The sequence below is a fragment of the Capricornis sumatraensis genome, chromosome 6 (genome assembly GCF_032405125.1).
Source record: "Capricornis sumatraensis isolate serow.1 chromosome 6, serow.2, whole genome shotgun sequence".
NCBI classification, from domain to species: Eukaryota; Metazoa; Chordata; class Mammalia; order Artiodactyla; family Bovidae; genus Capricornis; species Capricornis sumatraensis.
The window spans coordinates 36,951,220-36,965,129 of NC_091074.1; the positions used below are offsets into that span (position 1 = coordinate 36,951,220).

Consider the following 13,910-nt stretch of genomic DNA (forward strand, 5'->3'; position numbering starts at 1 on the left):
AGATTAGTTGTTTGTCCGTTGCTTCATTTGCTATTATTTTCTCCCATTCTGAAGGCTGTCTTTTCACCTTGCTTATAGTTTCCTTTATTTTTTTAAAGAAGTTTTATATACAGGACACACAAAAAAAACCTATTTAAGTGTTATTGGAAAGCACAAACAGATATTTATCAAGCATAAACTTACTTTTTAAACAGTATCTTAATTCTCATAAAAATCTCATAACTTTAGTATCATTATCCATAATTTTGCAGAAGAGGAAACTGAGGCTCAGAAAGCCTAAATTATTTGCCAAAGTGACAGTACTGGGATTTGAAATTGAAAATACTTGTTCTAAGGCCAGTGCTTTTTCCAATGAACCATGCTGTATCCCACAAGAGAACATTTCCACATACCACCTGCTAGTTCTAATTAAGAGACAGTAATTAAACAATTCTCCACTCCTGACAATAATATTTAAGCTACTGGTATTTTAAAGAAATTAATATCAACAGCTTTTTATCTGCCGGAAGATACTATACCTTATATAATTTAATATATTTATACCTGATATAATTTATAATATATAAAACATATAAATTATAATTATAGCTTATAATTACACAATTATAAGCTATTTCAAAAAGAAAAGATTCCAATATGAGTTAAATGGTTTTTCAAAGCATGGCTAATTACTTTATCTATTAATGGGATATGGAGCATAAAAATGTTGTTCAGTGGCCAATATACTTATAAAAACATTCAACTTGACGAGTAATCAAAGAAATATAAATCTAGTAACAATGATACATTGATCAAACTGACCAAAAAAGGCTTTAACAGTATTAGTAACAGCCAGCTTGAGTAAAAAGTGAAATTTTCATGCATTTTAGGAGAGAATGTTAAAATTTGCCTTAGGCCAATTGACAATATTTACAATTTAAAATATATGTCATTGTGTGTGTGTGTGTGTGTGTGTGTGTGTGTGTGTGTGTGTGTGAGTCACTCAGTCATGTCCAATTCTTTGTGATCCCATGGACTGTAGCCCACCAGGCTCCTATATCCATGGAGTTCTCCAAGCAAAAATTCTGGAGTGGGTTGCCATTTCCCTTCTCCAATCTGTCATTGGAGACCTAGTAATTCTTTACCTAGGAATTAATGCTAAGGAAATAATCACAATATGTGTAAAAAGATTTAGCTGCAGGGTTGCTTATCTTAGAATTACTTATAATGGCAAAAAAGAAAAAAATAATAAAGAATAGGGAGCTGAAATAAACCTAGATCTTAAGAAATTAGGTTAATGATTTTTAATGATTTTTTTAAAAAAAATACCAGTTTCTATATTTATAGGCCAGGAGACCCTGAGCAAGTCCATTGAACTCTTTCAATTTCATCAAAAAGATGCTAACAATAACAGTACCAATTTCACAGGAAGTAGTTTAAGAATGAAACAAAACAATTCAGAGACCACAATATAGAGACCACAGTACAGAGCCTGGCATGAGTATGCTGCCTATCAGTAATACAGTCAATGTAAGGAAGATGGATATAAAATCTGAATCCCTAGGTCTATAACTTACTAATGACTGTGCAAATTATGTGTCTCCTTGTATCTCAGTTTTCATATTTACAAAATGAGAATAATCCCATCAAGAACTGTGAGTTCTCAACAAATTTTGCCTATTTTATTATTAGCATTCATGTGAGTAGTTAACTATTAGAATAAAAATATATTATTTTTATAATTAATTATACACCCACTCTGAGTTGCTTACTGTTTTTAGGGATGATACATAATACCTACCGTGCAGGCTGTGTTACATTATGTTGGTTTTCCTGGAATTAGTTGTTCTATTCCAGTGTGTATATTCTCACTAGTGAAAATTTCACAAATAATATAATCATAAACTAAACTTCTATTACAATTTACAGGCAACATTTCCAAGAGGTATAACAGTTCTAAACCCATTAATGAAGTTTTCCAAGTGACAATTATTTTAACTTCTTTTTTCCCTTCTAAACACCTTTCCCACCAACAAATGACAAGGAGAACAATTCTTTCTGATCTCCTCAAACACACCCTTAATATAAGATTCAGAGAGACTCAAAACCTTTCAAATCCAAAGGACACATGGATTTTCAATGTTTGGAAGGCATAAAACAAGAAAAAGAACTAAAGAAAGGAGGAAATAAGGAAGATAAATTAAAGAATAAAATTATTACTGGAAAAATCTCTACTTGGTTCCCAACTAACAAAGTCTACTTCTACATTTTTAATATATGAGTATACAAGTTTGGAATTACAGAGCCATGTCTCGTTTCATCCTTATAAGCTCACATAGAATAAAATTTTGTATCTTGGGATCACTTCCCTATTCAAGAGATATACATGATTCCCTCAAAGACTCACACCTGCAGGAAGGAAGGGACTCCTGCAAGGGATGTTTTCCTACCTTCACAGCTTCTCCAAGAGTTTGGTTTTTGTCAGCTTCCTCACTGGAATGTAATTCAAGTCTATAATTCAACTCCTGTAGTTGCTGTGCCTGCTCATTCAGTAACATTTGAGCCTGCTGTTCCCGAAGTAACGCATTATTCAGTTCTTCACATGCACTTTCAAACTTCTCATGGGTGATCAATTTCTGAAAAAAAGAAAAGACACTTAATCATAAGCTAATTGCAGTATTGTTTATTTAATATTCAGTACTCTGTTTCCTAACATAAGGAGAATACAAACATCTACAAATGTCTGACACATGACAAAAGTATAATTCATTTTTCTTAATTTCCGAAATCAAGATAAAAACCATCACTCAGGTTTTTAAAGCACAACAGCTATACTGCCAAAGTTATCATTTTTACTCCAATAAAATCTCAATAAGGACTGATGGTGAAGCTGAAGCCCCAATACTTTGCCCACCTAATGTGAAGAGCCAGCTTATTGGAAAAGACCCTGATGCTGGGAAAGATTGAGGGCAAGAGGAGAAGTGGGCAACAGAGGATGAGATGGTTGGATAGCATCACCAAACTCTGGGAGATAGTGAAGGACAGGGAAGCCTGGGGTGCTGCAGTCCATGGGGTTACAAAGAGTCAGATATGACTTAGCAATTGAACAACAACAACCACTTCAAGTTCTAAGTAAATCCATAATGCTCAGTTTAAATCTGGATATAAGAGCACTTTTTATAAAGATAATGATTGTGAAAATGAAAGCTTTTAACAAGTTCCTATGCTTTTAAAAGATGATCTAGAAGTCTGTGTTCAGTATATGCTACCATTCAGGTTTCCCTGGTTAAATTACCCTCTCTTGAGAAGAGCCCTTACCACACCATACCTCTCTGACTCCTACCACTATTCACACTATCATACCATCTTCTTGTATTTTCATCAACACCGTGACCATTATCTATATTCACCTCATATAGTTATTCACTTTTTTATTGCCTGTCTGCACCCTTCCACCAACCACACATTTAAGGACCTGAACTCCAAGGGGCATAGACCTCCTTCAGCTTGCCCACCCACCACACAAAGGAGAGTCTGGGATTCAGTAGGTATCTGTTGAATAAAAGAATATGAATTCATTATAAACAACAGCCAATAAAAATCTGCACTGTAATATACAATACAGCATTTACAATATTATGACTGCTCTGGAATCACTGACAGGTCTAGACAGAGGTCATCCCTTAAGGGGTATGGAATCGAGGGCAGGACATACTTGTATTATCTCCTGTGCACAACATGTAAACAAATGAAAACTAGTTACAACAAATGGCAAGAGACATCTTGATCTTGAAGTACAAAGAACAGAAATGTTTCACAAATGATGGGTAACATGGGAAATATACAGAAAACAGAAAGAAACCATGGAGGTCTCTAAATCACACTAAGTATATATACGTCTATTTAAGACTGATAACTTCCATTGTTCAGTTGAAAAGAATTTAAAGTGTCAACTTTTTAACATCCCTCTATTCCCTAAGGTCACAGCACTTCTCTAGGTCTTGCGAAAAAATACTTTTGTACTTCTACCATTTACTTGTCATGCTGCTTTAAATTATTGCTCCTTGCCATCAGAACATTCTGCTCTTTACAATCCACTTGGCCTCTATAAATGACAGTCTTCATCTTTTTGCAGGACTTCTTCCCACTCCTCCAAAATGTGTCCTTTACCTAAAAACTTAGCTAACTTTAGCCCCTCTCTTGTCCACGTATCCCTCCCAAAGACTGGCTCAATTCTGTTCACTCTTCTATGAATAAATAGGGTCAAACAAGTATAGCAATGCAGAATAAGAAAGAGATAGTGTGTGGAAGCAGTTGTATGGAGCTAAGAAAATCTAAAAAAGAAAAAGATGTTTCAATGCCATTCTCCCAAATCATCCCACCCTCGCCCTCTCCCTCAGAGTCCAAAAGACTGTTCTATACATCTGTGTCTCTTTTGCTGTCTCACATACAGGGTTATCGTTACCATCTTTCTAAATTCCATATATATGTGTTAGTATACTGTATTGGTGTTTTTCTTCCTGGCTTACTTCACTCTGTATAATAAGCTCCAGTTTCATCCACCTCATTAGAACTGATTCAAATGTATTTTTTAATGGCTGAGTAATACTCCATTGTGTATATGTACCACAGCTTTCTTATCCATTCATCTGCTGATGAACATCTAGGTTGCTTCCATGTCCTGGCTATTATAAACAGTGCTGCAATGAACATTGGGGTACACGTGTCTCTTTCAATTCTGGTTTCCTCAGCGTGTATGACCAGCAGTGGGATTGCTGGGTCATAGGGAAGTTCTATTTCCAGGTTTTTAAGGAATCTCCACACTGTTCTCCATAGTGGCTGTACTAGTTTGCATTCCCACCAACAGTGTAAGAGGGTTCCCTTTTCTCCACACCCTCTCCAGCATTTATTGCTTGTAGACTTTTAGATTGCAGCCATTCTGACTGGCGTGAAATGGTACCTCACTGTGGTTTTCATGTGTTTGTCAGCCATGTGTATGTCTTCTTTGGAGAAATGTCCGTTTAGTTCTTTGGCCCATTTATTGATTGGGTCATTTATTTTTCTGTAATTGAGCTGCAGGAGTTGCTTGTATATTTTTGAGATTAGTTGTTTGTCCGTTGCTTCATTTGCTATTATTTTCTCCCATTCTGAAGGCTGTCTTTTCACCTTGCTTGTAGTTTTCTTTGTTGTGCAGAAGATTTTAATTTTAATTAGGTCCCATTTATTTATTTTTGCTTTTATTTCCAATATTCTGGGAGGTGGATCATAGAGGATCCTGCTGTGATGTATGTCGGAGAGTGTTTTGCCTATGTTCTCCTCTAGGAGTTTTATAGTTTCTGGTCTTATGTTTAGATCTTTAATCCATCTTGAGTTTATTTTTGTGTATGGTGTTAGAAAGTGTTCTTTTCTAGTTTCATCCTTTTACAAGTGGTTGACTAGTTTTCCCAGCATCACTTGTTAAAGAGATTGTCTTTACTCCATTGTATATTCTTGCCTCCTTTGTCAAAGATAAGGTGTCCATAGGTGCATGGATTTATCTCTGGGCTTTCTATTTCGTTCCATTGATCTATATTTCTGTCTTTGTGCCAGTACCATACTGTCTTGTTGACTGTGGCTTTGTAGTAGAGCCTGAAGTCAAGAAGGTTGATTCCTCCAGTTCCATACTTCTTTCTCAAGATTGCTTTGGCTATTCGAGGTTTTTTGTATTTCCATACAAATTGTGAAATTATTTCTTCTAGCTCTGTGAAAAATACCATTGGTAGCTTGATAGAGATTGCATTGAATCTATAGATTGCTTTGGGTAGTATACTGATTTTCACTATATTGATTCTTCTGATCCATGAACATGGTATATTTCTCCATCTATTAGTGTTCTCTTTGATTTCTTTCACCAGTGTTTTATAGTTTTCTATATATAGGTCTTTAGTTTCTTTAGGTAGATATATTCCTAAGTATTTTATTCTTTTCATTGCAATGGTGAATGGAATTGTTTCCTTAATTTCTCTTTCTGTTTTCTCATTATTAGTGTATAGGAATGCAATGGATTTCTGTGTGTTGATTGTATAATATCATATAAGAAATGAATAGCCAGTCCAGGTTCAATGCAGGATACAGGATGCTTGGGGCTGGTGCACTGGGATGACCCAGAAGGATGGTATGGGAAGGGAGGTCAGAAGGGGTTTCAGGATGGGGAACACATGTACACCTGTGGCACATTCATGTTGATGTATGGCAAAACCAATACAATATTGTAAAAAGTAATTAGCCTCCAATTAAAATAAATAAATTTAAATTTAAAAATAAATAAATAAAAAATAAAAAGATAATGGGAGTTAGGTTTTAAAAAACAAGTGCCAGTAGATGAACATGGTATTCCAAAACAATACAAGTACTGAAACACTTTCAGCAAGTATGATGTATCCCTTTATGTTACAATTTTAGACTAAGTTGAAGAAACTATTCTGTTTGTCTCCTACACACTTTGACTGAATTAAATGAAAGATGATGGTTTGAGGCACACTCCCCAATTTTTTAAGAGGAAAATAACATCATTTTGCCATTTATACTGTTTAGTATAATAATCCCTTATTAATATAGCTAGATATGAACATTAACCACTACAGTGAAGTGGTTAAGAGTTTGAGTTTTAGAGTTAGAATTATGAGCTTCAAATCCCATAATTTCCACATACTGTGTGACTTAGAGCAAGTTACTTAGCTGTTCTGTATCCTACATCCTTTACCTGTTTTAAAAAAAAAGGATAAAAGTACTATTGAACTATTATTGACATGAGAGGACTAAATGAATCAGTTAGGGTCAGTACCTGATGTACGACAGTCAATATGATCATAAAATGTTAGAAATCATCACAACGTTATACTACCTAATTGTATGCCAAATATAAAAAATGTCATCTCATTCCTTCAATTATTACTTCAATTAATCCTATTTTTATTTCTACACTTCAGTGAAAGTAATTCACACTAAACATTTCTTGGTGTACATTCTTTGCATTTTCTGCAAACAAGTTATTCAACTAAAGTTTATTTGCTCTAGCAGTTAACCATATCATTTCCTATGTTTCAGTCACAGTCACGTTTTAACAGGGCTATGAGCTCTGCTGAAAGACAGTCAGTACTCCTTTAAGCATCTGATGTAACTTTTTTTTTCTCAGTTTTCTTTACTGAGATGATTTTAATGATTCTATGCTTTTTATTTAATTAACATATAACATTGCTTAAGTTTAGGATATATGACACATTGATTTGAAACACCTCTAAACTGCAAAACAACTACCACTGCAGCATTAGCTACTCTATCAAGTCACATAATTATTCATTTTGTGATGAGAACATTTAAGTTCTAGTCTCTTAGAAAGTTTGAAGTGTATTGTAAGGGCATGTTAGAAGGAAAGTTTTCTAAAGAAATTCTATTGAGGGGACTAATTTATCTGAAAAATATTAAAAAAAATAATAAAAACAAACATGCAGTTGCTCTCTGACATTTTATGTACATATTATATGTACACAATATATATTTAATATCAGAGAAGCACTTACCGAAGCAATGGTTTTTAAAATCATATATACTTACAGACTGCTTAAATTCATTTAATTGCATTTGGAGACCCTGGGTTTTGTCAAGCTCCTTCTTCATTTCATTCAGATTCCGTTTCAGCTCTGTGACCTCTAAGCGCAGTGAGCGACGCTCCACTTCTGCTGCATGCAGCCTTTGTGTAAATCCAAATATTTGCTTCTGTAATGATGCTGTGCTTTTCTGTTGTCAAACAAGAGCAATTTTACAAGAAGTCACTACAGATTTTCTAAGTCCACAGCAACGACCATTTTCCCAAATTAAATGTAACCTAGGATACCCAGATGACAATATCAGCTCTCCTAAACCTTGTTTAAGTGAAAGCTTTATTTTTTATGTGACCAATAACGTGCCTTACATGTAATAAAGGAAAGAAATAATCTACATGACTAGAAAATGTAATAATCAATTAATCCTTACACAATTCTGTTGTAGTATACTTACAGAGAACAGTAAATTCAGAACTCATGCCAGAACTTTGGTATTTTGATATTATTGACACTTATTTGGAGGTGCTTTCATTTATCATATTAAATGACTACATGAAATCTAAAAGAATTTGCATATACTTGTGTGCAACTACAAATAAACTTGATTTTGAATTAAATTTACAAGTTCTAAAATCCCTATTTACGGAAATTGCATACATACCAAAATGGGCACATGGCCTTGCAGACCATATTTCAGGGCCAATGTGTTTACTTTATGAAGTCCACGGGCCAGCCTCTGAACCAGGGAGTCTTTTTCTACATATGTAATACTCCTGTTGTTGTGCAAAGATATACTGTCCATTGCCAGACTAATTTTATCCATGAGTTTCGCGAAAGAATTCTTGGCTGCCCCTATAAGTAAATGTCCACAAATTCTGGAATTTGGATCTTCAAAAGAAAAAAAAAAGGCACAGAAAAACGGGACTTGTTGCATGTTCATTTCACAATACTGCCAATCACAACATAATGAAAATATTTTCTCAGTTATATAATTCCTACTAACCAATAGCAATCCATTCGAGAAGCTCCCTCCGATATTAATTTTCACTGAGTAGGAAACAGCTTACCTACTAAATAATGTACCTAAAGAAAATCTGCATGTATTTACAGTATTCCTACATACTAAACACTATGACACTAAAAAGTCATCATCAATCTTTTGTTTTAAAACCTAACAAATTCATTTTCTATTTATAGCTACTGAAGCTTATTACCATAATGTCACACTATTTATGTTATCAGAAAATATAGTTTTCCTTATTCCAAGGCAATTAAAATTTTACAACTACAATTACTCATTTTCCCAGAGGATTTTGGTAATCATTCCTCTCATATAATGGACTTAAGGTCCCAGCATATCCAACATGGCCTGCTAGCTGCTAGATTCATCAGGTCTGTAATTAATAATTGTGTTTAATGTTGATAAATAAAATTGTCAGTGTTCTTTCTACTAATTGGTATTCCAGACAATGGTTAATAGGTTTATTTATGCCTTAATAAAAGTCGTGTAATTTAGTTTTCCCTCTGCTAGGCAGGTCTTCATCTGTCATTACTTCTCTTACGATACTATCCATGTAAAATGACAAACAGGAAGAGACTGTTTAAATTAAGGACTATACCACTCTACATTTCAAGCTCCTCTGCTGTTGGGAGTTAATTTAAATCTTGTCTACACATCAGAAGAGCAGAAAGAGTATTTGGCCAGTTTTCTCCAAGAGAAAAGTGTTTCATGATTCTAAGAACACACATGGCTGGGCACTGGAGAGCAGCGCTGACTGAGAAGCTGGGCCATCAGTGGTTTTCTGTGTCAGAAACAGTCGTCTCACAGAAGCCCTATGTTCAAAAATTTGAGCCTGTTTTATTTCTTTAATCCTCAGTTTATGAAAGGAAAGATTAATTTTTCAATTTATGCAGCAGTTAGAACCAGAGAACCACATTGCTTAGAAGTTACATGTAAACTAGAAATTGTTAATTGGATAAAAGTATAAAACTCTTATAAAACATCTACACGGATAAAACATCCTTCATGTAGAACTGATTTCTTTCAGCTGTTGATGCTTTGACTTCTAAGAACATAAGGAAAAGTAAATATAAAATATGTCCTCTGGAAAAAAAAAATATGTCCTCTGTCATAAATATGTTCTCTGAGAAGTCCATGGACAGAAGGCACACAAAGTATGATTACAATACACAGTTCTTTTCATAACAGATTCCTTAAATACATCATGAATAAAAAAATTTATTAGCTTTATGTAGAATAAACACATAATGCAGAACACTGTAAGTTACAAAACTACAGGATGTATTTAACAGGTTAAATAATTGAATAAACAGTAATATTTATTTATTATAACATTCAATATAACACATCAATTCCGAGGTCTATATATGCACTCCCTATTTCTCTAGCAAGCTTGCAACTCCTTAATTATTTTCATCTAGTAAACTTTTTTTGTCTTCACAGTGCCAGTCTAGTATATATAGGTATTTTTAACAGGTTTGTTGGATTAAGTTATATTTCTTTTTGCTTCTATAGTAGCTGCAACAATGTTGAATACAAGAATGCATTCAATGATACCAAGAGAAGTTAATTAACATTAGCTTTTATAGTACGTCAAAAGTTATTCTTTCTAAATAAACGAGATTAAAGGCTCATTGTTAAGAAATTTTCAGGAATACAAAGGTAATAAACCTTTTACCCTTTAGAAGACAAATCAATTATAATTAAATTTTAATGAATGGTCGGGGTTTTTTTCCTATATCACAGCAACATGTTGTGTAGACACTAACTACTCTGAGAGGTGAAATGAAGTGGCAAAATAATTTCACAAGGCATTCTTTTGAATTTTTAAGAAGTGGGAAAGAGGCATACACTCCAAGTTTCTGACTGCTACTTTCAATGAATTACAGAAAGCATATTATTTTATAAATAATTTATGCTTTGATGAGTAAGAAGTGTTTTTACAATTTACTTCACATCATACAGTACAGAATACAATTAATTCAATATTAAATAAATGAAGAAACAAAAAAATCCTCTAGTGACATAGTTGTAGAACTATTTGTGTAATGAAACAGAAATAAGGGGGAAAATAAAGTCACTGAAATTCCTCATGTCTAAACTTGTCTAGACTGTTTAAACTGTTTGACTTGTTACATTTAACAAATTCTTGTTTACGCTAAATACATGTGTTAGTCACTTATACCCTATCTAACAGCATAAGTCTTTCAAGAAAGAAGAGGACTCTAGGTTCTGCAATTACCTTTTCTAATATAAGGGGCAATATTGCATGACTAAGGTTAACATCCTCAAAAATTCATAGAGAATTGTTTTGATCACTCATCTTAATGCTAATATGCATGATATACAAGGAGTTCTTATAATCATATATAAAACAAACACACACACCCATATATGAACATAATGAGTTAATTTGTAAAAAAAATATGAATGGGTATAGAACAAATGAAAAGATATGCAACCTAACAATCAAAATTATAAATAAGGAATAATATAGAGCTTTCTTTCCTCTTTCAAATTGATAAAGATGAAAAAGACTGTCAAAACTTTGTGTACCAAAGACATAATGTGAAAATCAGAATTCTAAGTACTGTTCATGGAAGTGTAATGCAAAGAAACTTTTATGAAAGGAAGACAGACTATAATATCCAAATGTAAAACATCCAAACTCATTTCTTAGGACTTAGCCAAGGAAATAATTTCACAAGTATAAAATGCTTTTATGTACAATATGCTAATCACAGCATAGTTTATTACAACATTACTTAAAATAGTAAAGAAATATGAAAAAATGTCAATATCCATCAATAGGGAATTCATTCTCAGAGTAAACTATGTACATATAAACAATAGAATAAGCGAAAGTAAAAGTGTTAATCGCTGAGTCATGTTCAACTCTTTGTGATCCCCATGGACTATAGCCCACGAGACTCCTCCGTTCATGGAATTCTCCAGGCAAGAATACTGGAGTAGTATGTAATCAGATATAATTAATGAAGTACACTTACCTTACTGACACAGAAAGAAATTTATTATCCAGTGAGTAGAAAAAAAAATTATAATGAGACATGATTATATGATTTCCTCATATAAAACTGCATGTGTTGGTGTATATATATGTTTATACACGTCTGGAAGATTTGTAGAAATTATTAAAGTGTTAAGAATGATAGGGATAGCCTTTTGGGTGACTTATTTCTTCTGTGCAAGTTTCTACACTGTGTCAAGTTTTTATATCATGCACAAACGCTTTTACAGAAATAACACAAATATTTTTTAAAAGCACTGTATACTGGGACTTCCCCGGTGGTCCAGTGGTTAAGACTGCACACTTCCAATGCATGGGGTACAGGTTTGATCCCTGGTTGAAGAACCAAGGGCCCACATGCCACAGGGTGCAACGAAAATAAAGTTTTTTACAAAAAAAAAAAAAAAAAGGCACTGTATAACTGCCTTCCTCATTCATTCATTAAACAGCTAGCAACAGAGCAACTCATATGTATGAAGATACTGTGCTAAGCAATGTGGAGATGGGATCTATAACCCTGATTAAAAATCAGTAGCTCTTGTTTCTATCAGTGTTATTTATAAATAATATATAGATATAAATGACCAATAAGAGGAGTACTCAAAAACATACCTTGACTTAGACAAATGCTATTGAGGGGAATGATTATCAAAAGCAGGGGGTTATTGGTCATTTTTGTCCCATATACACCTTTGGTAGCCTGATAAAACCTATGGATCCCCTTCTTATAATAATACTTTTAAACATGTTAAGTTAAAATATACAGAATTACAATGAAAGCAAATTTCATTAAAATGCAGTTATCAAACGATTTTAAGGTTCATGAGATCCAACCTGTCAATTCTAAAGGAAACCAGTCCTGAATATTCATTGGAAGGACTGATGCTGAAGCTGAAACTCCAATACTCTGGCCACCTTATACAAAGAACTGACTCAAGGGAAAAGACCCTGATGCTGGGAATGATTGAAGGTGGGAGGAGAAGGGGATGACAGAGGATGAAACGGTTGGATGACATCCCCAGTACGATGGACATGAGTTTGAGTAGATTCCGGGAGCTGGTGATAGACAGGGAAGCCTGGCGTGCTGCAGTACATGGGGTCTCAGAGAGTCAGACACGACTGAGCGACTGAACTGAACTGAATGTATTAGGTATAAGATAATATAAAGTGAAGTCGCTCAGTCATGCCCGACTCTTTGCAACCCCATGGACAGTAGCCTGCACCAAGCTCCTCCATCCATGGGATTTTCCAGGCAAGAGTACTGGAGTAGATTGCCATTTCCTTCTCCAAGGAATCTCCCCGACCCAGGGATCGAACCCAGGTCTCCCACATTGCAGACAGATGCTTTACCATCTGAGCCACCAGGGAAGTCCTATTTATAATACAGACTAATTAAAATTAATATTTTAAAATTAGCATATGAAAGTTGTTGCTTAGCCATACTAAGAACCTTGACCTATGAGCTGATCTTTATGAAGGCATTAAACATGTCAGGCTCGCATCAATTTTTTTTATATATATTTAGAAGTGATGAAAATCCTAACCCACAGTATATACTGCTACAAATGTAATTAAAGTTCCTATAGTTCACTTTACAAGGCAGAGGTAGGCAATTCTCAAAAAATATTAGAATACACCAAGGCTTTCAAATTCTTAACATGTATACACTACTATATATAAAATAGATAACCGACAGTGACTAATAATTGTATAGCACAAGGAACTATACTCAGTATTTTGTAATAATCTATAAGGAAAAAGTGATAAATAATATATGTATAACTGAATCTATTTGCTATAAATCTGAAATATAACACTGTAAATCAACTATATTTCAATGAAAATTTTTTTAAAATCTATTGTGGAAAGTTTTTGTTCAAAATTCAGTGAGTTCATCTTTGGCTAAGTCAATCTATTCAATAAATTTATACCACAAAGTTAAAAAGATTGTGAATCTATGATTCGCATTAGATGCTATGAAGACAGAAGGAACTTAACACTTTTGAAAGAATTCTGAACTGTTTCCAAGTGCTTACAGGTTGCTCTTTCAAAGAAGTAACAGAATTTTTTACTTAGGGAATCCTGGAATGCAACACAGAATGAAGAACATAGAAGTAGTTGTTCATCCATCCACTGGATGTACTTGGTGTAGTCCTGTCCTCAAATTGGTCAGCTGCACTGCATTCGGAGAAAGCGATGGCACCCCACTCCAATACTCTTGCCTGGAAAATCCCATGGATGGAGAAGACTGGTAGGCTGCAGTCCATGGGGTCGCTAAGAGTCGGACACGACTGAGAGA

General features: G+C 34.1%; 1 protein-coding gene across 2 annotated transcripts in view; it reads right to left on the reverse strand.

Moving 5' to 3' along the window:
• The window catches only part of CCDC171 (coiled-coil domain containing 171), a 322,618-nt gene that overhangs the window by 168,082 nt on the left and 140,626 nt on the right, over window positions 1–13,910 (reverse strand). For both annotated transcript variants that reach the window (XM_068974547.1, XM_068974546.1), the window contains exons 18-20: window positions 8,224–8,450; window positions 7,573–7,755; window positions 2,430–2,615 (exon numbers count right to left, since the gene is read on the reverse strand). In XM_068974547.1, the coding sequence (XP_068830648.1) occupies window positions 2,430–2,615; window positions 7,573–7,755; window positions 8,224–8,450 (596 nt within the window). The remainder of the gene's footprint in view (window positions 1–2,429; window positions 2,616–7,572; window positions 7,756–8,223; window positions 8,451–13,910) is intronic.